At 49.3% G+C, this 23,315-nt stretch overlaps 8 protein-coding genes across 8 annotated transcripts; 4 read left to right on the top strand and 4 right to left on the bottom strand.

Moving 5' to 3' along the window:
- Positions 1-2,878: 2,878 nt before the first annotated feature.
- MRS44_001840 (uncharacterized protein) lies at positions 2,879-5,067 on the top strand (the record flags this gene model as incomplete). The annotated part of the gene is made up of 7 exons (XM_065623841.1): positions 2,879-3,316; positions 3,373-3,416; positions 3,472-3,604; positions 3,923-4,129; positions 4,192-4,524; positions 4,592-4,684; positions 4,735-5,067. 7 exons carry the CDS (start codon positions 2,879-2,881, stop codon positions 5,065-5,067), a joined length of 1,581 nt encoding a protein of 526 aa, XP_065480257.1.
- A 2,339-nt stretch (positions 5,068-7,406) lies between these two features.
- MRS44_001839 (uncharacterized protein) lies at positions 7,407-8,706 on the top strand (the record flags this gene model as incomplete). The annotated part of the gene is made up of 3 exons (XM_065623840.1): positions 7,407-7,546; positions 7,603-8,123; positions 8,351-8,706. 3 exons carry the CDS (start codon positions 7,407-7,409, stop codon positions 8,704-8,706), a joined length of 1,017 nt encoding a protein of 338 aa, XP_065480256.1.
- A 1,352-nt stretch (positions 8,707-10,058) lies between these two features.
- MRS44_001838 (uncharacterized protein) lies at positions 10,059-12,176 on the top strand (the record flags this gene model as incomplete). The annotated part of the gene is made up of 2 exons (XM_046280611.2): positions 10,059-10,326; positions 10,396-12,176. The coding sequence occupies 2 exons, from the start codon at positions 10,059-10,061 to the stop codon at positions 12,174-12,176; spliced, it is 2,049 nt and encodes a 682-aa protein (XP_046137883.2).
- A 255-nt stretch (positions 12,177-12,431) lies between these two features.
- Positions 12,432-13,526, bottom strand: MRS44_001837 (uncharacterized protein; the record flags this gene model as incomplete). Its single annotated transcript, XM_046274795.2, has 1 exon — positions 12,432-13,526. The coding sequence occupies one exon, from the start codon at positions 13,524-13,526 to the stop codon at positions 12,432-12,434; it is 1,095 nt and encodes a 364-aa protein (XP_046137884.1).
- An 815-nt stretch (positions 13,527-14,341) lies between these two features.
- MRS44_001836 (uncharacterized protein) lies at positions 14,342-16,137 on the bottom strand (the record flags this gene model as incomplete). Its single annotated transcript, XM_046270503.2, has 2 exons — positions 14,342-15,227; positions 15,407-16,137. 2 exons carry the CDS (start codon positions 16,135-16,137, stop codon positions 14,342-14,344), a joined length of 1,617 nt encoding a protein of 538 aa, XP_046137885.2.
- A 586-nt stretch (positions 16,138-16,723) lies between these two features.
- On the bottom strand, positions 16,724-18,088 carry MRS44_001835 (uncharacterized protein; the record flags this gene model as incomplete). The annotated part of the gene is made up of 1 exon (XM_046284871.2): positions 16,724-18,088. One exon carries the CDS (start codon positions 18,086-18,088, stop codon positions 16,724-16,726), a length of 1,365 nt encoding a protein of 454 aa, XP_046137886.1.
- Positions 18,089-20,127: 2,039 nt separating this feature from the next.
- On the bottom strand, positions 20,128-20,865 carry MRS44_001834 (uncharacterized protein; the record flags this gene model as incomplete). The annotated part of the gene is made up of 3 exons (XM_046274796.2): positions 20,128-20,675; positions 20,732-20,802; positions 20,861-20,865. The coding sequence occupies 3 exons, from the start codon at positions 20,863-20,865 to the stop codon at positions 20,128-20,130; spliced, it is 624 nt and encodes a 207-aa protein (XP_046137887.1).
- A 949-nt stretch (positions 20,866-21,814) lies between these two features.
- Positions 21,815-23,029, top strand: MRS44_001833 (uncharacterized protein; the record flags this gene model as incomplete). Its single annotated transcript, XM_046279307.2, has 2 exons — positions 21,815-22,556; positions 22,674-23,029. 2 exons carry the CDS (start codon positions 21,815-21,817, stop codon positions 23,027-23,029), a joined length of 1,098 nt encoding a protein of 365 aa, XP_046137888.2.
- Positions 23,030-23,315: the final 286 nt, after the last annotated feature.

The following is a 23,315-nucleotide window of genomic DNA, read 5'->3' as shown; positions in this document are numbered from 1 at the left end:
TAACCTACTTAGAATATAAGGCTAAAAAGGAATCTAATTTTAATTACTTCCTAGCTAAAGCTAATTATATAAACTATAAGATATACCTTTATTTTAAATATATAATTTATAAGTATTATATTAATAATAAAGATAATAATCCTAATAAAGGAATAATTAATATTAATATTTTTATAACTTATCTTATTAAAAAGAGAAAAAAGCCTATTAAAACTAAATATAATAAGACTAAGGGTAAATCTAATATAATCTATAAGACTAAGAATTATATCTAAGATATTATAAAGGCTTATCTTTATAATAGATATAAATATAGCTAAGGCAATAAGAAGTAATATATTAAATTTCTTCTTAATTATATTAAACTTATACTTTTATATTATATTAATCCCTATAATATTATTAATATAATTATTATAGGGTATCTCTAAATTATATAATATTCTTAAATAATAAAAATTAAAAGATATCTTAATACTAAAACTAGTAATAAATAAGTTAAAATTAATAATAATATATTTATAATTATTATTTATATTATTATTACCTTAATTACTATTATAAATAAAGTTAATAATATTAAAGTAAATATAATTAAACTTTATAATTAAATAATTATAAAGATATATTAAATAAATAATATATAAAAGAAGTTAATAAATAAGATTAATATACTTAATAAAAAAATTAGATATTATAATAAGAAACTTAATAATTAAGCTATTTAAATTAGCCTTTATAAAGAAATAAAAAAGTTAATTAATAAATTTAATAAGATATTAAAGAGACTTAATATTATAATTATAAAAATAATAGCTACTAAAATTAAAAAGTAATTTATTATTAAGTAATTAATTACCCCTATCTATAAGCTAAAGCTAACCTTAGTTATAAAAGATTTAACTAATAAGTAAGTTATCTTAGCTATATTAAACCTAGCTACTTATAATACTATAGGCACTTATAAAGGTATTATAAAGGCCTTTTTTTTTAGCTAATTACTTATTAAACCTACTAAGAAATATATTAATAAAACTATTAAATTAAGTAATATTTATAATAAATATAAAAATAATAGATTTAATTAAAATTAAAACTTATTTAATATAAAATAAGATAAAAAAAGTAATATTTAAAAGGAATTAAGAAGAAAAATAAAAGGGTTAAATAATAAAAAGTTTTTAAATAATAAATAAATAAAATTATAAAGTTTAAGGAAATACTTAGAATATTATTTTAAGATTAGTTATTATTAGATCTAAGAAAAAAAATATAAAAAAAATATAAATTTAGACTTACTAAGATAATAAAGCCTTTAGGACCCTAGTAATTATTATATACCTTAGTTATATAGGTCCCCTATATAATAAATCTAGCTTTATAATAATTAGATTTAGTAGCTTTTAGATAGAATTAACTTAGTTTTAGATTATCTTTAATATACCTTCTTTATACTTATAACTTATATTTATTATAACCTTCTAGCTACTAGAATTAGCCCTTATTTAACCGCTTTTAGCAATACTTAGGTCTCTTACTCCCCTAAGAGACTTATAATATAATAAGTAATTAATTAACTATATCTTTTATATTATATAGCTAAGGGGGGAATCCTCGCAAATCTAAGTTAAGAATAAAGTAAATAAGGATTTATTCCTCTAGATTAAATAGCTTATATAATTTTATAATAATATCTTATATAGAAAGAATACCCTTTTACCGGCGCTATAGTATTATATAATTAATATTATAGATCTATAGCGTATTAGAGGCTTAATTTTAGGTTATTTTAAAGGGCTTGAAGTGTAAGAAGCAATCTAGCTTTAATATTTAATTGAGATATATTAGATTATAAAGGATTAATTAATTAAATAGAGATGATATAAGTTAAGGGATTTTTATCACGCTCGCTTGTCTATTATGCTCGCTTATCATATACGTTACAGCTTCTCAAATTTACTTCTTTATCTTGATAACCTCTTCCTTTCTCTTACCTCTCATTTATCTTCTCAGTATATATCCTTCTCAACTAGTCAAATGTTTGGCCAATTGTATTTAACCAACCTTTCAACATATAATCAAAACGCTAAAAGTGCAGTGTGCCCTACGGAAGTTCGCAGTGTAATTGTAATTGCCAGTTATCACCTGCCAAGTCAACGCCATCATGCAAGCCTGGAGTTCCACGGCATCAGACTGGCCAGCCTGAGGTTGAAAATGACCCCTTCGGCCGCCGACTTGATCCGGGCCAATCGCCTGTGACCGGCTTCTCTCGGCAGGCAGCGTCAAAGAGATAAGTCATCGTCAGCTCAGGCCCAAATGTGCACATTTCGATCGCTCACATCGAATCATCCATTAAACACTGCCACCACCATCCGCCTCAGTTTCCTGTGTGCTGACGACGTTGCCGATCCCACTATGGATATGAGAAGAGTTGAAAAGTGCCCGCCTTCCTGTGGCCCAAGCCCCGGCTCTGCTCTGCTGCCCCAAACCTCTGTTGTCTCCCGAGACGACGTGGTTCCTGCTATGGTTAGTCGCCTGATTTCCCTCATTCCGGTGTGGCCAGCGCCCTTCCAGGCACTTCATACTGACGGGAGTCAAGTCGCCGGCCCCTCCACCACCTGCAACACTAGGTGCGACTGTTTGGCAGTGTGTGAGTTTTGAGCAGCCTCCTCCTCTTTGCTTGCCGCTGACCAATGTTTGGAAGTGCATCTGTGCAAGCGGATGGTTTAGTGTGACATTGGATCGCGACTGTCCTGTCTGCCAAGCCCCACGCTGCTCAAACTGCAAACACGCATCCTTCTAGACTTCCCTCAGCTCGAAACATCTCCCTTCCTGGTCCTATGCTTTATGCTGCTCGGGCATGCAAGGCTTGTTCAATATGCCAATGTCGGCTCAAGCTTCCAGTTCGCTCATTTTCGATTCGCCCGCATATGAATGGGATGAGGATTTCATCAGCGGTCGGCCCAAAACCTATGATTCACAAAACGTCCCATATGTTGTTGGGAGATGCGACGTGACGTCGACCCATGTGCCTACAACAGCTGATAAACTCATCGATTGCTTTTTAACCGTGCTGGACGATCGCGACGTGCCACACGGGCCCAGTACTTACCAAGCTTTGGACCTCCGAGCTTTGTGCGCCGGATGCAACACAAAAACAGTGGAAAATGGTCGGGGAGATAACGTCAAAAGGCCCGTTGCGCTGCTGGATGACAGGTCTCGCTTCGCTAACAACCAATCGACTAAAGCAGGGTACAGGCGTGCAAATCCTGGGCTGTTGAATGCGACCCAACTGTTAACTGAGCTCCGGAAGAAGGTATATTGGGACACAGCGAGTTGATGTCGTCTGTTACTAATTACCTCGTTACTTAGCGATACAAGTTTGTTGGCCAGCCCGATGCTGAAAGAAGGCTCTTGTGAGAGGATGATACAAGAGAGATGATACCATATCCTCGCTGACTCACTTTCCAGATACGTGACGAATCCAGACTGCTGGGTAATAATGGTGTTGCTGTTGACTGCCTCTCCTGAGCAAGCACGATACCTCATCGAGTTTTTCTACAAGTACCTCGGCTTTAAAACCTCTCTCAACATACATCGCCCGGTTCGTCCATCTTCTTAGAATGCTTGCTGAATAGTCACTCATGGGTATGCTTACTAGTCACATGGAGTTCGTTCGTTCGCATTGGAGTTTCATCTGCAATTCTATGTTTGGCGTGAAGAAGATACCTTGCGGCCAGACCCAAGAAAGAAGAGAACAGACAAACCCCTGCGGAGGTCATTTCGGCTTCACCATTTAGAGGATGAAAGGTCTGAGGGGGCGCCTCAGGTCTGCATTTACGAAGCGCAGGTTTCATGCCTAGTGGCAGGCTTGGACAATCATTCATGGGTTGCATATCTGTTCCTTGATACATACTATCAGGAAGAATCTTCCTCCGAGAGCGTGGAGTTTTATCATTCCCAGGAGGACCTCAGGACGGATCCTCTTACAGCTGGAATAAGAGATTCGGACATGCCCATATGGACGCCAAGAGAGTACTTCCTCGTTGTGTATGAGTGTCGATTGCAGCAAGTCAAGCACGCTCTTCAGAACCTCGTCTCGATGCTCAAACTGAAATTGGAGCCATATGTAAGTTCTCGGTCCTTATTGAAGCTATATCCACAGCACTCACATTGTGGCCCAAAACATAGAATCAGGATTCATTGACCCTTGTCCCTTGTCCGACTGACCACGTCTGTTTCTCGCCAGCCCAGAAGAAGAAGATTCAGCAAACGTTAAATGAAGCCAGTAGGGTGCTGCGGCAGACCATTCATTCAATCTGCAAGGCCGTCGAGGTCTGGGACAGATTTTGCAGCCGGGATGTAGCGCACCTGTCAGACATCCTCCGACCCAGGCATGGCAAGTCGGAGGAGATCTCCCCTTATAGAGTGGTTGCCAGGATAGGGGAGCACATCGATGGGCTGAGAGACCTCCAGCGTCTCGCAGAGCAGCAGCAAGAGCTTTGCACGGGCCTTGCCCGTGAGGTATGTTCAATCTCTAGGGGGCGACGAGGAGTGTGCGATTGTCCATCTAAGAGACTTACAACGTCAGCTGGAAATGGAGCTCGCCATGGAAGACAACGAGATCACTGTCCAGCAACAGGCAACGGGGGAATGGTTGAAGACCTTGACAGCAATCGGTGCAGTAAGTCACACGTGAATGTTCTCATCATTTACAGTGCTTACCCTTCTAAGTTATTCCTACCATTTACAGCCACGGCTGCTTTGTTCAGCATGCAACCTGGCATTCTACCCGCCAGCTTCTATACTGGAAAATCGTTTCTCCTTTGCTGGCTCATACCCACGAGTCTCGCAGTAGGAGCTGTTGTGTACTACAACCGAAAGTCATTCCTGTTGACCCGTTCTCGAAGCCGAAGGGCCTCGCGTCGGGGTCGCACCTACTCACAACAAGTGCGTGGTTGGTATACTGAGTCGACAAGGTCTTTGATCTCATGGGGGGCAGAGGTCTCACCAGGTGACGATATTGAACTTGGGTCTATATCTCGTGCGGCGAGTTTTCATGATTAGAGTGAGGGTGATGATATATGGAACTTTGCGAGTGAGACCTAGACAGGCCAAACCAATTGACCACACCAGGACTGAGGAAAACAACCATTCCAAGTTCTGAACTTCATCTATAGTTCTTTCAGACCTCTCTCTTTCCCTGAGCTCTTGTTTCTCTATCCGGTCCCGATTCTCAGGATTGATTCTCCCATTCTCTCGAGAATAATCCCTGATCCTCAGTGTTCGTCCCATCGGCAGCGCAGTTCTATGCGTAGCAGTGATGAAATGGTCCAGTTGGTCTTTGTCTCTGAACGTGATGAAACCAATATGCTCTGACATCAATCCGGTAGACTGGGGTGAGTAGTTAATGAACCTACGGGCCAGTTTCATCGCTGAATCGAGAGAGCGTGGAAGTGGTCCTTGGGTACGGATTGTTGCAGTGAAAGGATGCTCCTTGCTGTTAGGAACCTGGAAACCCTTCTTCTCGGTGAAAATTCCAGCAATGCGGCCGCATTCTTGTCGAAGCCTGAGATTCTGCTGGTTTTCTAGAAGGAGAAGTGCACCAGCCAGAACGCAAGTGGCCACGGCGTCATCTCCGGCATTGTCAGCAACGCCACCACCGAGATCTCCCCTGCCGGGCTTAAGATCTTGCCGGTGATACCTAAAAAATCTTGAGCAGAGACGTAAGCCCGGCGACATTCCCAACTGGCGCTATATCTTTAGCGATGTCACGAAGATCCGCCCAGGCAGAAAAGAAGCGCATCGCTTGAGGGAAATATGTGGACAAGTATTCCCACTCAGCTGCCATCCCAAACCCAATTATCACGAGATTTTCCTTCTTGTCGCAGCTCTGAATGAAATCCAGAATGGCAGCCTCGAGGCCTTCAAGATCAACATGCCGCTCCTGGCCAAAACGGTGGGAGCGGCGAACTGGCATACCCTTATGCCCCCCAGCGCGAACAAGATTGTCTTGTGTGTCTTGGTCTATCTTGATGTTGAGAGTTAAGCCTTTAAGTTGCTTCGTTGTGTAAAAGTCTTGAAGATTTGGGCGGTCGGTATTAGGTGACGTCGGTGAATCTGGTGCCGGTGCTGGGAAATATGCGAGACCGACTTAATGGAGCATGTGGTCCTTTTCGCTCGTGATGGCGACATGCTCTGTATCTATCGCGAGGAAAGTCGGGCCCTTGAGCGCATTGCGCAGACCTTGTAGTCTCGTGATCCTGTTGTTGAAAAGGTCCTTGGAAGCCGGCTCGCGTTGGAGTTGCTCGTGGGACCGGGCACTGGTCCAGTCATTGGGCTCCTTGACTGGCCTCGCTGGCCTCTTGGAGGATAGGATGCCGATGATCAAAATGCCTCAAAGGGATAAGTCTTCGATGGAGCCGAGGGATAGAATAGAAGAGTGAAGTGTTCTTAGATGGGTGGTGGTAGGACTTAGGGCGGAGTCAAAGGACGAGCGCCCGGTCAGAGAGGCTGAGAAACAAGAAAAGAGCGGTGCACAATCAGGTATTTATTATTTTCATTACCTTGCAGAAGGTTTTACACCTCAGCTATCTAGGTAGATCAAGTTACGCCATGCACGTACTGCAGTCAATTGTGAGAGAGTCTACCTTGGGTTTCGCCTCTCATCGTGGGTTTCCGACTCGTCATCGAGTATCCCCATCACCTACCGTCGAAAAAGGGAAGAAGATAGCCCAAAGAGCCGGCAGTGTTCTTTAGAGAGGACCAGAAATCTTCTGATTGCTCTCCTCGACCATCTCGCTGGGCCCAGTTGAGGTGTGGCCTCTCATCCCAGCCAGCTTCGTCGATGGCATCTGTTAGTCTTCATCGCTGATCCTCCTCTATCAATTCACAATCGATTCGGTCATTTAGTCGCCCTTGAGCACTCGGCGAGACACTGTGAGTGTTGTATGGGTAAACCACCTGATGATTGAACAGACGAGATCAGGGAGCTCCTTGTTGGCATCCCGGGCGCAAAAGTTGCGCCGGCCACTGCAGTTGGCGATAAATACTTATGGATTTAGTATAATGAAACTCGCAGCGTGCACAGTCAATGTCGTGGGCTGAGGTAGAGGCATAGAAAGGCCTTGAGTCGTCGCCGCGTTTCCCTCGTAATTGGCGTCCCCATTCATCACTGGTTGTCGCATCGCCACGATCCCGGCATTACTCTCCTCCTTGGAGCTTTGAAGTTCTTATATTGTTCGAAGTCCGCTCGGTCGTCTGTGCTGTAGGAATTGATGGCCGCCGGGTTCGGTCGTGAATGGATTGCGACTGCGAGGTTTCATCTCAACCCCCTCCTACGCCTGTCATTTCCGATGAGGGATTGAATTATCTGCGATATGTCAAGAAACCCAATGCCGCACAGCATGCTTGTTGAAGAGCAAAGGAAAATGAAGATGCCTGAGTTGCGCCAGATTCCATCTCCAATGGTTGTGTCGCTTGAGAGAAGACAGCCTGCCCCTCGATTGGGACGCCCAGGTCCAAGAGCTTCTAGGCTGTGCCTACGGTCCGCGTCGTACTTGGCATGCGGGTTGCTTGCAGGGCCGCTTAATTCAGCTTTAGGTTTCGAGACTTTGTGGGTGTCGGTCGAGTCCGAAGCAGCGACAGCCTTGTTGACCTTTGGGGGGCCGATGCTGGCGACGCGAGGTTCTTGGGGTCCGTTGAGACTCAGCTTGACTCAGCAGCCTCAGGTTGGTGTCCCATGGGCTCAATCATTTTTTGGGTGTCGATTCGTGGGTTCTGCGGAAACGAATGCGCAGTGACAGCGTTCGGTCTTGAGTCGAGCTGGGCTGAATTTGTCGCTGTAACGTCCTTTGCTCATACCGCTATGGGATCACTCGGGAACGCGACGAGAGGTGTCGAAAAAACAGCTAATGCTAGAATGGTGAAATTTTTTCGGTACGTCAACAATACCATGGAGAGAAACAGAAGCGGATGGAATCGAAAGAATAAAGACTTTGGAGCCGAGCCTGATTTTCTGTTTCTGCCCAAGGGACTCGACCACGTCGCTGCTGACGGGCTGCGGAATGGAGGGGGAGTGATCGCAGTGATGGATGCTTCGAGGCCGTATGTTTACCTGCTTTGTAAGTACGAGGGAGTACAGTAACCGCAGCGAGAGAACTAATGATTATTTTTAGTCGACGCGAAATGTGCAATGGATGCATTCGAGGGTTGAAAATGCAATCAGGGCCAGAAGGGAAGTGCAGGTTGATAAGCGTGTCAGAGTCACCAGCATGTCGCGTCGATTCTTGGCGCGTTGAGGGGAGGCCTCCCCACACAAAGAAGAGAAACGGGAAAACATCTTCATCAGACCATGACCGGGTTTTCAGTGCGCATTTCGGTCGTTTCGCGCACGAGGCTGAGCAGGTGCGCTCCGTCATGGGAGGCATATCGCGAGGCACCTCCGGCCTGGGCATTGTCGAGATGTTCCACCAGCAGCGGACCGTTGATGATTGGGTCCGGGGCAGTGACAGAACAGGAGTCATCCACACGGGAAATCTTGACGAAAACGCCACCCCGTTGGCGGCGTGTTTCAAGATCTTTGCAACCCCTGATGGACGCAATGATTGGATGTTAGGAGTTGTAGGACAATGGAGACTCGTGTCACAGTACAGTACCCGTCTTTGCTTCTGGCACTCTTTGTCTCCCACAGGTGAAATCTGCTAGCCCGTATTGATACAGCACTGAATGGGGACACGACGTCACGGCCCGCCACAGTGCGACAGGCCTGGGCGTTTTCGGAGTCGACGTTTCCTGGGTAGTAGAACCTGTGTGCGGTTGACCATGTCAAGGCGTTTATGGAGGCCCACGTTAAAGACAACTGGAACCTATCAACCTCCGAAACATCGGAGTCCGGACGGGCAGTCAACCTGTCTGCGGTCCCCAGCTTCATCCGCTGTGCGTGAGAGCTCACGGGGCCTTGTGGCGATCATGTGGGACGCAACCAGGGCCCATCCTGTCCGCCCATCCCTGGCGGATCGCCAAGCTGCCAAGTCGCCAAGCTAAGAGCCCGCCACTGAGACCCTTTTTGAAGATGGCCAACATGGAAGCTTCTACTCAGAGCAGTTTAATCGCAACTTCAAAGATCATAAAAAGAGATGTTGAAAAATACCTTCTCGTTGCCGTGATCCCCGTCTGGACTCGTCCTCGACCCTTGGCGGCCTCGCTCCCAAGACTTGGATTTCGGCTTTGGCTGTCTTCACGTCTGTGTTTGGCAACGTCATCTTCGATGGCTCCAGAGCCTAGTTGAGGATGGGGAAGCTCTTGAATGGCTGGATCCATCCTCCATCCAGGGGGGCGTCCTCAGCACTAAGCCCCGGGGGGCCAGGGCCAACTTTAACGCGAGAGCCCTCCCTGCGCGCTGCTCCCACTGGCTGCCCAACCCAGCCCATCTAACACCAGGCTTTCAACGTTGCCCCACGGCATCGAGAAGAATAAAAACGGTAGAGGTACAGGAGACTTGTTTGTCTTGTCATAAGGATGGGGAGAAACGCAATTTAAGACCAAGATAATAATATATAGAAGACGTTTGAAGCATTACCTACTATTATTGAATCAGCTCTAATTTTTTATTAATTGTAGAAAAATTCTTCTCCGCCAAAACAGCAGCAGTTGAAAAGAGTTAGAGGTACCTTATTTCTTCACCTGGCGCACGCCAACGACCTGACGTTCGCTGCGCCATCTGACAGCTGGGCCAAGTTCGCAGTCCCAGTACATCAACCGCACGCCAGAGAGGACCAGAACTGGCGGCCAGAGTTGTCTGTCGCCTTTTTCTGCCTTTTAGCGGGTCCCCATCCTTTTGTCTACGCACCTGTGATGGGCTACGATATTGATATGAGCTGCCGATGCCCCCTTTCTCCTTGATCTCTGTTTCTTCATTCTTCTTGCCTCCTTTCAAGTCGCAGCGTTCAGTCTCTTCCTCATTCATTTGGCTGTTGCTGCAACCATCAAGAGGCTGCGATTCTCCAAACAACTATTACAACGATTCCCCAAATTACGTACCGTCGCATTTCTCCACGATGGGTATCTGCGCCGTTCAGAGCAAGCCACATGTGGCTACCCTCCCCAGACCCAGTCTTATCCGAATGAACCTCTCCAGTGTTATCGACAAGAGCAATGATCACCAGCTGATCTCGCCTGTCGGCCTCGAACAGATCGAGTGGCGAGACGAGGTGGAAAGGAAGGACATTGCCCCGTCCAGCATCACTTTTGGAAATGCAGTGACCAAACCAACCAACAAGGCTTTCGTCCCAAGCTACACTGGGACCATTGTTCTTGACGAGAATGGTGAGTGGCTGCCGTCGCGCAGGGGCATTGTGGCAACTGAACCATGCTAACAGCTACCGGGATACCTAGGCTACCAGCTTTACTACAATGTCATTGCTTTCAGTTTTATCGCCGTCCAGCTGTTCGAATGCATGTCGGCAGCCTATTCCGAGGCATTCGAACACCCCAAGCCCTCGGCCGATTCCCCTTGCCAAAACGGTGGCACCGATGTCGACTTCAACAGACAAGTCTCATCTTGTGCTGGGTACGACCCACATGTCTACGGCGGTTACAAGCGACAGAACACTAGTAGCGGAGGTGGAGGATCCGAGCCCAAGAAGCATCGGTCGAACAACCAGGGCGATGGCAACTACAACAATGCCCCTCCCGGCGATGATGGAGCCAGCAGCGGCAGTGGCCACGGCGGTCACGGCGATAATGGTGGAGGTTCCAACCAAAATAACGACACCCAGAATTCCAATGTATCCACCGAAAAGAGATTCGCATGTCCTTTTCATAAGTTGGATCCTGTGCTCCACGCAGCCTGTGAACCTATCAAGCTGACCACTTGGGATCGCGTCCTCCAACATATCCTTCGAGCCCACGTTCTTCAAAAGCACTACTGCCCCAACTGTCGCACCCAGTTCAAGGGGACCACGGCGGAAAGCGAGAAGAATCAGCACATCAGAAGCGGATGCCAGTTTGTCGGCATGATGGAAGCCGGGTACATTTTTCTCCAAATTGACCCCGCGAATCTCTGTTTCGAGACCGACTATGAGAATCTCAAGGGGCTTCCACGCGGTTCTGACGAGGAGAAGTGGTTCAAGGCATGGGACAAGTTGTTCCCTGGGGTGCCACGTCCTGCATCCCCTCTCTTTGAGAGCATCGTCGATATCCTCCGCCGCAATGCGCGCCGTGCCCTTGCTGAGGTACCGGAGCCGCTCAGGAGCATATTTAACAATGCCATCTTTGATCTCCCCACCGTGGCTTCGCGGCTTGCCTCGCGAGATCTGGCCCCGCCAAATTCCGCCCCGACTTCCACCCCGGCGGCCATGGCGACCCCAACCATGACCCCACTGGCTCCCGCCTTGTCCCCGGGCCAGATCGCCGCTCAGGCTCCGGCTCCGGCCCCGCCCTCGGCGCCAACTACCAGGCGACCTCAAGTTCCGCCTGGCATGCGCGCCAACTCGGGTGCTGGCCAGGGAATCAATAACCCGACCATGCAGCGCATGCAGCCCCAAGCTCGGATGAACATGTCCAACCTGCCATATAGCTCCAACCCGACTGCTGGAGGAGGGGCGCTGCCGGCCCAGGTTCAGACGAACCCCCGAGTCGGACATGGCCAGCCGCCCAGTGGCTGGGCGCCGAACGCTCCAGCCAGGCCCCACCCGCCGGCTCAGGCTCGCATGAGTCCCTCTGCCGGGCACGGCCCACACGGGGCGACTGGCCGGTCGATTCCTGCCCTGCCAGATCAGGTTCTACTCTACCCAGAGAGTCCCGTTGCCCAGAGTTCTATCGACCAGCAGCACCCTATCGGCCAGCAGAACCCTATCGGCCAGCAGAACCCTGTCGCTCAGCAGAACCCTGTCGCTCAGCAGAACCCTGTCGCTCAGCAGAACCCTATTACTCAGCAGAATTCCTTGGGCGAGTTGAACAACCTCGACCCGCTTCTACAGGCGTGGCCCGGCTCGATGCAGGACATGTTGGGCAATCCGATTTGGGACTTGGGCAATGAAAACATTTTCGCTAATCCCGGGATGGGTCCTGACTCGGGCGTTGATGAGGATGAGGATGACGATGAGCTGAACTCAGCCTTGGGTAACGGCTCTGGCTTCGGCTATCCAGACCCAGGGTCGGGGTACATGGAATGACGCCGTCGCATTGACGGGGCATTTTTACCCGAGGCTGCGACTTGGAGGAACAATATTTCGGATGTTTCCTAGAGTATATTTGGACGTTTGAACTTGTCTATTAGTCATGCTATTTACATCTTGTTGTTCTATCTTTCGCCCACAACATGCTCATGAAGTCATCCCGACCCAGGGTATAGAAAAGGTATTGGCCAGAACTACCTATTACTCGGTCGCTACATCCTTTGCCCAACACAACCACAATATGAGCCTCTCTCACACGCTATTGTGTTCCTCCGCCATCTTGCCTATGAGATTCTCCAATGTCAACTTGCACAACGCTGCTTGGGCCATCTCATCATCCTGCCCAGCCTCCTCTAGCATCCCTTGTTTCTTCAAGAAGTCGGAAACGACTGTTTGACCGTACTGCTTCCAGTAATCCCGGGCCATGGAAACTTCCAGTCCCAATCCTTTGCTCAGGTACGGTGAAGAAGCCGACTCTTCGTCGGGGAAAACCGTGGCATTGATCTGCTCCCAACGCCGTTTGTTGCTGAGATGCGGCTTGTCATCCTTTGCCAACCTGGCTTTCCGGTAGTAATTGATGCCTTCAGGCAACACCAATTCCCGTAGCTCGCAGCCTCTCTTGAGGATGTGGCTGTCACATTGACTTGCAGAGCCGAACACCCGGGAGCATATAGGGCAGTAGGGAGGCCTCATGTGATGTCGCTGTACGTGTCTGATGACGTTTTCAGGAGTCACCAGATGGTGCTTTTTAAGGCACTGTTGATGTTTTTGGGGATCTGATGCGTAAAAGGGGCAGGAGAAGTGAAAGGTTCCCCTTGGTGGCGAAACAACCACGAATTCATCGTCGCTGCCTTCTTGATGGCTTGGGGTTGTGGGCTCTGACCGCCAGTCTGATGGCCGTGAGCGTTTCCGAGGCGGCTCTTGTTTGTCTGGCGGCGCAGTGTATTGCGCAATGTCTATAAACTCCCGAACTCTCTTGAGAGAGTGGTTCAAGAGTGGCTGCACTGCCTGTTGGAACCTGTGGTCTTTAGGCAAGACCACAATGTTGGCATCAGACTGGTCTCCGCAGCACGATCCAACATCAGATGCATCACTGTCAGAGTCTTCGAGTTCATCTTCTGATGAAGCTGGACTGATGTAGCTGTGCGCGCCGGAGCTCTCTTGACTGGAGCGAGGCAATTGACGATGGACAGGGGTCCCCGGCCTGCTCCGTTTGGTACCAGTCAAACCCGCCGCTGTGGACGAGCTATATGATCCGGCCGAAACATGTCTGTATGGGAGGCTCTTTGTGGTATGTCTGGTTGGGGGTGTAGAGTGCCGTGAAGTTGGAGAGTGAGGAATAGCCATTGTGGATATCAGTGCTTTTAAGGCACAAGAAAGTGAAATGAATTGAGTAGATCAACCATAAGAGGGGGGATGGAGAATGAAAACATCGCAAATGTGAAGGAAGAAAGATCCAGGTATTATATAGCTACTCGAAAACTCCCTACCAACATTGAGATGAAGTTTGACCTTACCGCCTGGTCGCCTTGGCAAAGGACCACAGAGTCTCAGCCTTGGAACACAGTCGTGCTGTGGCTTTCCTGCCCATGTCCGCTCTAAGGCCGGTGATTGGACCGATCTCATGCACCCCCCACACTCGCCCTCACAGCTGTGTAGAGAATGCCCCTTGGATTGCTCTCGCTTCAACGAAAGACGACGTATGACGGGGCGAAATTCCCATGCATCGTTGGCTCGATTATGCGCCAACTGCCGCTTTCCTTTATTCCAATTGCTTACAGGACCTTGACCGAAGATCCAACGCGATTGAGTTGAACGCCTCCTGGGAGAGACTGACGTGGTTCGCCCTCCGCTAGCACCCATGCCCAGGCGGCCGCGCACCATTGAGAACCAATCCATTAAACTCGATTGAAAGCATCACCGTCACAGGCATGGACTATCTATGCTGTGTGGTAGGCAGGAGGCAATTGGATTATCTACCCAGCTACACTGCTGCCTGCTCAAGTAAAAAGTATATCGATATAACCGAAGAAGCCTCTTCGCACCGTCATCTGCCAAATTAGCATCCCACTTCCCGCCGCCGAGTCATCTGCACCAGGGGTTGCATCCTCTCTCACAGTACCCATCCCTCAGCCTCACACTTGCGCCCTCGATGTTAGGGATCAGTCTTCCTCCGCCTCCCATACACGTACATTCTTATCTTTAGAAGCTGACGCAAGCCGATACGCAGAGGGTGAGAAAGCCACAGAAAAGACGGCATCTTCGTGGCCCCGGAGAACATGTATCTTCTCGCCAGTCCCTACGTGCCATATCATGATGGTCTTGTCGGCCGAACCAGATGCTAAACGCTCACCGTCGTGAGTAAACGCAACGGACCACACAAAGTCGGTGTGGCCGCGCAGGCAGAGAAGTTGCTTGATCTGTTTGCCAGGTCTCGTGTCCCAGAGGATGACTCTCTTGTCAGATGAGCCGGATGCCAGGCGTGAGTTGTTCGGCGAGAAAGCCACGGCATGAACACAGCCGATATGGTCGTCGAGAGTTTCGACAAGGTTTCCTTTCAGATCCCAGAGGCGTATTGTCATGTCAAGAGACCCCGAGGCCAGGTATCGACCATCAGGTGACAGGGCAACCGAGGCGATTGAAGAGTCATGACCTGATAGCTCTAGACTCAGGTCACCACTCTCGAGATCCCAGACCCGGACAAGATTGTCATGCGCACCCGATGCTAGGTAACGGCCATCTATTGAGATGGCGACCGACATGATATTCGCATGAGCGAGGAAGGTCTTGGATGGAGAACTAGGTGAAGCCAGCTCCCACAACCGGATCGTTTGATCCAACGAGCCCGAGGCCAACGTGCTATCCTTTGCAGATACTGCAACACTTCGAACAGCACCAAAGTGTAGTTTGATGGTATTCTGGAGGCTTTTGCTTGACAAGTCCCAGATGTGAATACTCTTATCCTCAGACCCTGACACGAGCTGATTCCCATCGGCAGAGAAGGCCACCGAGAAGACGGTATCCTCATGGCCCGAAAACACATTGCTCCTGAGTAGGGGTTTACGGGATCGAGTGCTGTTTGCCTTGACACGCGGAGTATTGACCGATGAAGCATTTCTTGATGGAGTATTTCTTGACGGAATATTTCTCGACGATGCATCTCTCGATGGAGCATTTCCTGAGTGGAAATTCCCTACTGCTTCATCCCATCCTAGCGATGAAGAAACGTATCGCTTTTTCTCTCCAGAAGATGACTCAACCGGCGACGATGGTAACTCTTGGTAGGGCCGTGAAAGGAATCTGATCTTGCTTGGCTCTCTGTCTTCGGTGTTGATGCTGAAGTCGTAGGTGTAGGTGCAGGCGCGGGTGCAGGCGCGGGTGCAGGCGCAGGACTGCCACCGATTCCCTCTTGCTTAGCTTCTGTCGACTTCCAAGGCTCCGGCCTCGGTCCAAACATGGGATGACTGGTCCGCGACGAGGTTGGCGATCGTGAAACCTCTGCATGACTCCTCCGAGTTGTGGCGCGGCGGGTAGTCCCAACATCGTTGGTAGGCTCGTCGACTATGACCTGGCGGGTGCCAACAGTGTTAGACACGTTGGTGAAGTCAACTGACCCTGCCATGAGCCCATCTGAAATGACGTCGGCTTGAAGACGTGACATCCTGATGGTTCCCCGAGCTGCAGGTTGTGGTTGCGATGGCAGCTCGGGAGCCACAACAGGAGCCGCATTGGGCGACGCATCAACTGGAACCACGATGGGTGGAGGATCAATGCGAACGACCTTCGGATCCGTGGAGACAGACACCGCGACGGCGACGGTCTCGGTAACCCTTTGCGTAGCCCTCCTCTCCAACATCTCCGTAGTCTGAGCGGCCACATCTGCCGCACTCACGGCCCGCGCCGGCCGCGGCGCCGGCTCGTTGTCGTCCCTATCGTGCTTGCTGCATAGAGATCCCATACCTTTTCATGGCCTTGCGGATGCAGCCTCAAGGACTTGCTGGCCTCAGTTAGTGAGTTGTCGATGCGAGCTGAGGTCCAGCGAGTCAGGCCACGAGTTGGTCGCGAGACCTGACCGGGATAACATTATCCTGGACGAGTAAAAATTGCCGCCTGGTTAATTGCACTTGTTTGAGAAATTGAGCTTAGCCACTTTCATCAGCGGCCTTTTGTCTCAACACAGGTGTGAGAGCTGCAGGAATAACGCACAGCTGCGCTGCGAGATTCACGAAAATGCTTCGGGCCTGAAAGGACGAAGTCCTCTTCAATTACATTATACTTTTCAATTGTATGTCCAACTGCCTGATGGTCTTTTTCTTCATTTCATCCACAGCTGTGGTAGCTGTAGGCGTCATCTCTGCAGGGTTGTAGCCTGTAACTTCTTCACGGACCTCGTCAATCAATACCATGCTGCATATCTGTACCAGACTTTGTGGTCTTTTTATTCAGTATGTGATGCCTTGACCTCTATAATACAGGTATTCATTTACGTCCGAACCCAAACCCCTTTTCTTAATTACATGTTGAAGTAAAGCGTCGCTGGCCATTTACACCTTTTCCCACTTGAAGCACTTGAGCAACGACACCGTCTTCTGCCCAGCTTCTTTCCTTTCGCCATGATGTTCCTCAAAGCATGTAAATGTCCCGTCGTCATTTCTCCTCCCTCTATTGATCTGCCATCCGCGCAAGACCAACATGCACAGAGACGCAGCTACAAACATGAAGCCCGTAAACAGCTGCGCTCCAAGGTAACTTCCCGTGCCTAGATAAATCTCCACAGCAATCGGCTCGCTGAATGTTGAAGGGATAACCATTGCTACCCAGAAGATGCTCAGTCCAGATGCGAGGTTCTCGATGCCCATTACCTCGACGATGACGGGCGCTGCGTTGACCCAGAAAATACCAGCCGAGAGTCCTCCGACGAGAGCAAACGTGATGAGTACACCGAAAGTTTTGGCGTTTACCCAGATTGCTAATGAGAAGACACCCGTCATAAAAGTCATCAGGGTCGTGATATTGAGACGACCGTATCGATCGCTGAGCCATCCCAAGCAAGGTCGACCGATAGCCTGGCCAAGCATGAAGAAGGCGGGAATCATGGAAGCCTTGGAAGAGTTGAGTCCTATCACGTTGGCGTAGTTTGCGAGCGTAAAAATGAGGACGAAGTACCCGAGCATGCTAAATGCACCGAAGCCCAGAATACAGAGATACTCCTTTCTCTTGAGGAGCGAGGTATCAAAGGCAAGCTGCCGCGCCCCCGTAGCACCGTATCGAGTCTTGATGAGGAGCGAGCAGACGATGTTTACCACGGCGGAGACAATGGCGAGGATTCGGTACGCCCATTCTAAACTCATGGTGCGGATCATCGCTCCCACCGCGAGCGAATACGTAAGACCTCCGAGTCCTGCGCCTGCGATTGCGATACCGTTGGCCAAGGCGCGTCGTTTCGTGAACCATTGCGAGATGATGCCGTAAGAAGGAAGGAAGAGTAGTCCCATGCCAATGCCGAATAAAACGCCCTGTGATAGGAAGAGATGCCAAATTTTCGTCGAAAGACTTGCGCAGACGAGACTGAGAGCTTGGAGAACGGCACCAATGACCATGGTCGGTCTTGTCCCCATCTCCCGAACGATAACGGTGACAAGCGGCGAGATGAGCATCATGACGCCGACGCTCAGGGAACCGACAGTTGCATACATGAGTGCCGTCGCGCCGGGGAAAGTGTCTTCTTTCAGGTAATGAGCCAAGAACACCGAGTAGGCTGCGCTGATGCCCCAAGAGTGACCGTTGACGATAGCCACAGAGGTCGTAACGACCCATCCATAGCCTCCATCAGGGGCTTCGACAGATGGTGATGCGTTTCGTTGGGACTCTGCCTCTGGAGAGGGCGAAGCCTCTGTTTGGTTCCCCATAACTTCGAGAGGGTGGATTTCGAAGGAATAGGAATGCTGCTATACGGTCGAGACCTCTATTGATACGCTACCGTGATGCGATGCCAGATACTGACGCCAGGCCAGGCCATCTATAAGAGATCTGACGGACCACCGGGTCAAGATCACGAGAAGCTTGCTCTGGAGATTAGCATTTGTCACTCATTGCCTGACCCAATAGCAACAAACATGGTCTTTATTTCCCTGTAGTGACGGCTATTCGGCTGGGGAGGGCGCACGAAAGGATTTTGCCAAGAGGGCTGTTCTAGTCTCCGATGTAGTCTCCGATCTTAGGCATGCAAGATCGGGTCTTTTACGTGATGCTGGGGTCGGCTCTTTATGTCACTGACCCGTAGCATCTTTGGCCTCGCCAAACTTGACCAAATAATGTTGATATTCGATATGAATAACAGGACAGGGTTTATACGAGGCCACATTCCCTGTTTCTAAGAAACCATGGCCATTGTTCCTAGATTCCCCTGTTCCATCGGAGGAGCTTCCCGTGAAGCTTGCAAGTTGGGTGGACCGATAGCCGTGCAACCTTGCGAGAACCGAACTTACAAGACCCGCCACATCGGATGGGCCGACGCGGTAGAAAAGATCCAGACTAGATATTAGCCCTGGTCATATGAACAGATCTAGCCAAAGGGGTTCTTTGGATCCTGTTTCCATGACTCCGTATCACATGAGTCCAGTCACGACCCATGAATGCCGTTGAAGGGGGGGGCAACGAGTTGTCAATCACGTAAACGCACAGGGGAATTACTTGAAAAGAGTCTTGGAGTCATTATTAAGCCTTGAGTTTGTGACTGAAAATCATACGTCAGTTAGTGCTACCCCCTTGCTTGCCATCAATGCACCATTTCAAGTTTCTTTGTTGCTCTGTCCGTTTACAGCTGAGGACGAGACCTGAATCATAATGAACCATCTAGGCTTTCTAGGCCAGACTCCATTCAGGCTCTGCTTCAACACGACATTGTGAATAAGAGAATGCCATCTGTTCACGGTTACGCTCAAAGGGGGTTCGATGTCTTTGTTATTTTTAAGCCAGCAGTCCTCAAGCCAACCACGTTTCCTTTATCCTGGCCCTTGATATCTTTTCTAATTTTTGTGCCAAATTGTTCATATCATTTACATTTCTAGAGTTCTCAGGCCGGTTAGTCACATGGTTAGTAACTCGGATTGGAAAACGACTTCAAACACCTGGTTAAGGTACTTACATACTTGTTTTAACGAGCATCTACGAAATTGAAGAGAAATAACAGGTAGGCGGTAACCCGCCAGAAGATTTCTGACGCTAGTATGCACCATTCCAACCTGCAAACAGGTTGCGTTGGGTTGAAGGAAACATTGCCCTTGAGGATACCTAGGCAAACGATGGTGGAAAAAAGACACTGCCTGTGGAAAGCAGTCCAAGTAGTCATCAAGGCCAAGGGGCAATGCAAGCAGATATCCCTGTCTCCCAGGGCATCCATGATGCGACAGGGCACGATCTTGGCCATGGCAGCTTTCCTCTCGAATCTTGAAGTGTTCTAGATGACAATCCGGATAGGTTGATAGCCTACGCTACCCGGTAGTGGAGATAAGCTTAGTTCGGGACCAGGAAATGCAGGTAGAAGCACTCATAAAAAAAAGATCAGACGAGCAGTAGAAGCAGCGAAAGGGGAAACGTGAAGGTTTATCGATCTTGTCTTCTCAAATAAATATCAGCTTCCTAGAGTGGACACAGTCTGGGTCCAAGGCCGCGATGTGGATGCGATCATACACCGCCATCTCGACATTGTCAATCACCAATCAAGACAATATTTCCATCATCAGGAGTATGTGTCGTAGCAAGGGAATTACACCCAAGCTGTTGCGTTTGACTCTTTTATTCCAGGCGCCTCTAAAATCTTCCCAGATACGCAAAGGACCAGAAAACATGTACGTGGATTTTTTGAACACCCAGACCATTCCTGCAAGAAAAGACAACATGCTGCTCAAAGAAAGAACCCCAGCCCCCGACCAGATGCGCCAAGGCATTAATACACCTCCATTTCCTCGTCTTGGATCTCGTCCTGTCCGTCGTCGTCTTCGCCGTCGTCGGAGGATTCGTCGGGGACCTGGATCTTGACCCTGCGCGCCTCGCCACCAAAGACCTTGACCTCGTGCTTCTTGGCGACCAGCTCCTCCTCCTCCACCTCCATACCGGCCTCGGCGTTGGCCTCCTTGAGCCTCTTGATCTCGCTGCCGCGGAGGCGAGGGAGCAGGTGCTCGTTCTCGGAGACGAGCTTGCGTGCCTGGGCGAGCTCGCGGGCGCGCTTGCCGGCCATGCGCTTCTTGTAAAAGACGCGCTCCCTGCGGGCGCGGATTTCGCTGATGCGCTTCATGGCGACGATGGTCTTCTCCACCAGGTCGCGGTTGTAGCGCTCGGGGACGTTGCGGCGGGCGCCGAAGAGGAGGGTGCTGTCGCAGACCATCTCCTTGCCGGCCTTGACACGCGAGGCCTTTGTCCACCGGAGCGAGCGGGGGTTACGCTTCATCTTGAAGTTGCGGTGGCATTTTGATCGGCAGAATCGAAAGGATTTTCCTGTTGCGGCGGTGTGAGCGAGTCGACAGAGTTGAGAGAGCTGGAGAGGCACGTACCATCGTTTCTGACAAAGGTGATACCCTTGGAAGGGTATGATGGGCGACCACAGAAAAAGCACGGGTCGACTCTAGGATCGAGTAGTCAGCATCACATTCACTCCCATGGGAGCGCTTCAAAAGACGTACCTCATCTTGGCGACTTGGTGATGGTTTACTAACTATCGCGAAATTTTGCAGACCAAAAAATCTGGTCTGCAAGGTGGGGTGTCGGCGCCACTCTTTTCCGCTCCGGATAAAGATAAGATAACGTTGAAGTGCAGGGGTCAGCATGTGTGGGTTTACGCGTTCTGGCCGTGGATCAAGGGTCTTTCAACAACCATCAAGAGAGATGCTGCATCTCATTTCGTCGCAAAGGGCATTTCGGATGCCTCCATCTCGCTCAGAATTTTGGTGATTCTCTCAAGTATCTATCGGCAGTCGTAAGACCTTTTTTTCTTTTCACCTCCGTGTGATCTCCAAAACTATCCTTGCCCAGGGAGGTCCAACATGGATGTGTCCATTTCTACCTTAGCGCTCGCTCCAAGGCTTATTCCTGGCGAGCATTGACTCATGTCGGCCTGATCTTAGGACGGCTTATCCACTGTAGCGGCTGTGTAGTTTGCAAAGACTATCCCTACATTCGCGCTCGATGGATGCCGAAACGCCAGAGCGCAGAATGGAGCCAAACGAGGCATGAAGATGGGGTCAAATACGGCATAAGCACAGCAACAAGAAGCCGACCGAATGCATACGAGGTCGCCTTTGCGAGCTCAGCTGAGCTGACATGTACATTCAAACAATAAAACTTGACGTTTTCGCAACGCTAAACCTCTAAGCAACACATCATGTCAATTCCTCCAGAAGATGTCAGCTCAAGCAAACCAATGCCTCAGAACCACCCGTCCACTTACTCAAAATTCATTCATACCAAGTTAAAAAAAAAAACAGAAAGGCATCAGATTGTTTGAGCTACTCCCAGGATCTTTCGAAGATGCTATCAAGCGGCGAATCTTTCACGCTGCTCTTCCTGGGCCGAAAAGTGAAAGGAAGAGACCAATCATGCACCATGAGCTGAAGAATACGCTTCCACTGGGCTGGAAAATGTTTCATACTTCAACGGGGCGATATATCTTTAGCTTCGCTGGGACCAACGGTCTCAAATCAGCGTGGACACATCCCGACTCGACCTATCAGTACTTGGTAGAGGACACTTCGTTTGACGACAACGACCAAGATTCTCTAAGCTTTGAGGCTATATCGTATGCCCGGGGATCAACCCAGGATCCTTTGCAAGCACTTATTGAATATCCCTCACAGCCTCGAGGTTTTGCATACCTCGACATTGGCCAGAATCTGGCAAACGCTCTGCGGCATCTTCATGTCTTTAGACTAGCCGGCATCTTCTCACGGGCTTCTCGAGTCGTAATTTGGCTTGGTCCTGTTTCTGAAGACAGCAGTGAAGCATTTGATAAGCTCCGACATCTTGGCGAACAGGTAGTGTCAGTAGAGGATGACTGGGTCCCATCTCCCGGTACAGTTGAGCCTGACTGGTATCGACCTGACTACAAGCTACCATTCTCCAGGGAGATAATCTCCGCGATTGAAAAGTTGTTACGGCAGGACTGGTTCCGGCGCATGTGGGTTCTGCAAGAGAGCATCCTGGCAAGCTCGCAGAGTATCATTCATTGCGGTCACAGCCAGATTCCATGGATCATTTTTAGCAATGCAGTTTGCAGTCTCGAATCCAAAGGTGGCCAGTTCCCCAAAAGCTTTCAGGACGTCTTACAAGCACCAGTCTGGATGACTCTGGATCCAAAGCCCTGGTCAATAGCGGATACCTTTCGTAGGTATAGAACACCAGACCACAGATCCAAGGGACAAGGGTTATGGACTTCTTGGGCTTCTTTCGCTAGAGTTCCGTCAAAAGATTACGCCTGATTACAACGCACCGGTTGTCAAGGTGTACTCATCGAGCACACCAAGCGTCTCGACCTGCTTGGGGTCTGGAACCCGGAGAAGAATCGAAAGACAGATTGCCCGTCATGGGTTCTGGACTTTCGCGAGCCCAAGTACGTGCGGAAACCGCTCAGCCACCAGTTCTGCACGTTGAACTCGGCTTGCCATGTCCGCTTTCAACCTCCAGACGAGCTCAGGGTTACTGGGATCAAGATTGCAACACTGGACCACGGTCCCCGAATGCCTCCGGTGGACAAGGATATCTGGGATGGCTCTGATGAAGACATGATCGAAATCATCAGGAAGGTAGCCGTTCCTGACCTCGACACGGCCAAATACGGGACTGGAGAATCCCTCTGACAGGCCTACGCAATATCTCTAGTTGCGGGCAATCTCCATTCAAGATACCCCAATGAAACTAGATTGGCGGATCTGAGCAACGCCCTGTTCGGTGGGCACGCGGTCGAAGGAGTCACAGATGTCGACAACCTCTCGGTGTCAGAACGCGATGCTCTGGACAAAGTTGTAGGGAGGTCAGTTTCGTTTTCCACAAACGGAGTCATAGGCTTGTGCCCCCGTACCTCTCGAGCAGGTAGGTAATCACTTATGCGGTGTTGGATACTGTACTAATTATCCAGGGGATGTT

This window comes from Fusarium solani, assembly GCF_023522795.1.
Source record: "Fusarium solani strain SB1 chromosome Unknown bctg00000000, whole genome shotgun sequence".
NCBI lineage: Eukaryota > Fungi > Ascomycota > Sordariomycetes > Hypocreales > Nectriaceae > Fusarium > Fusarium solani.
The sequence above is the reverse complement of the archived record's forward strand: the minus strand, read 5'-3'. Positions and strand labels throughout refer to the sequence as shown.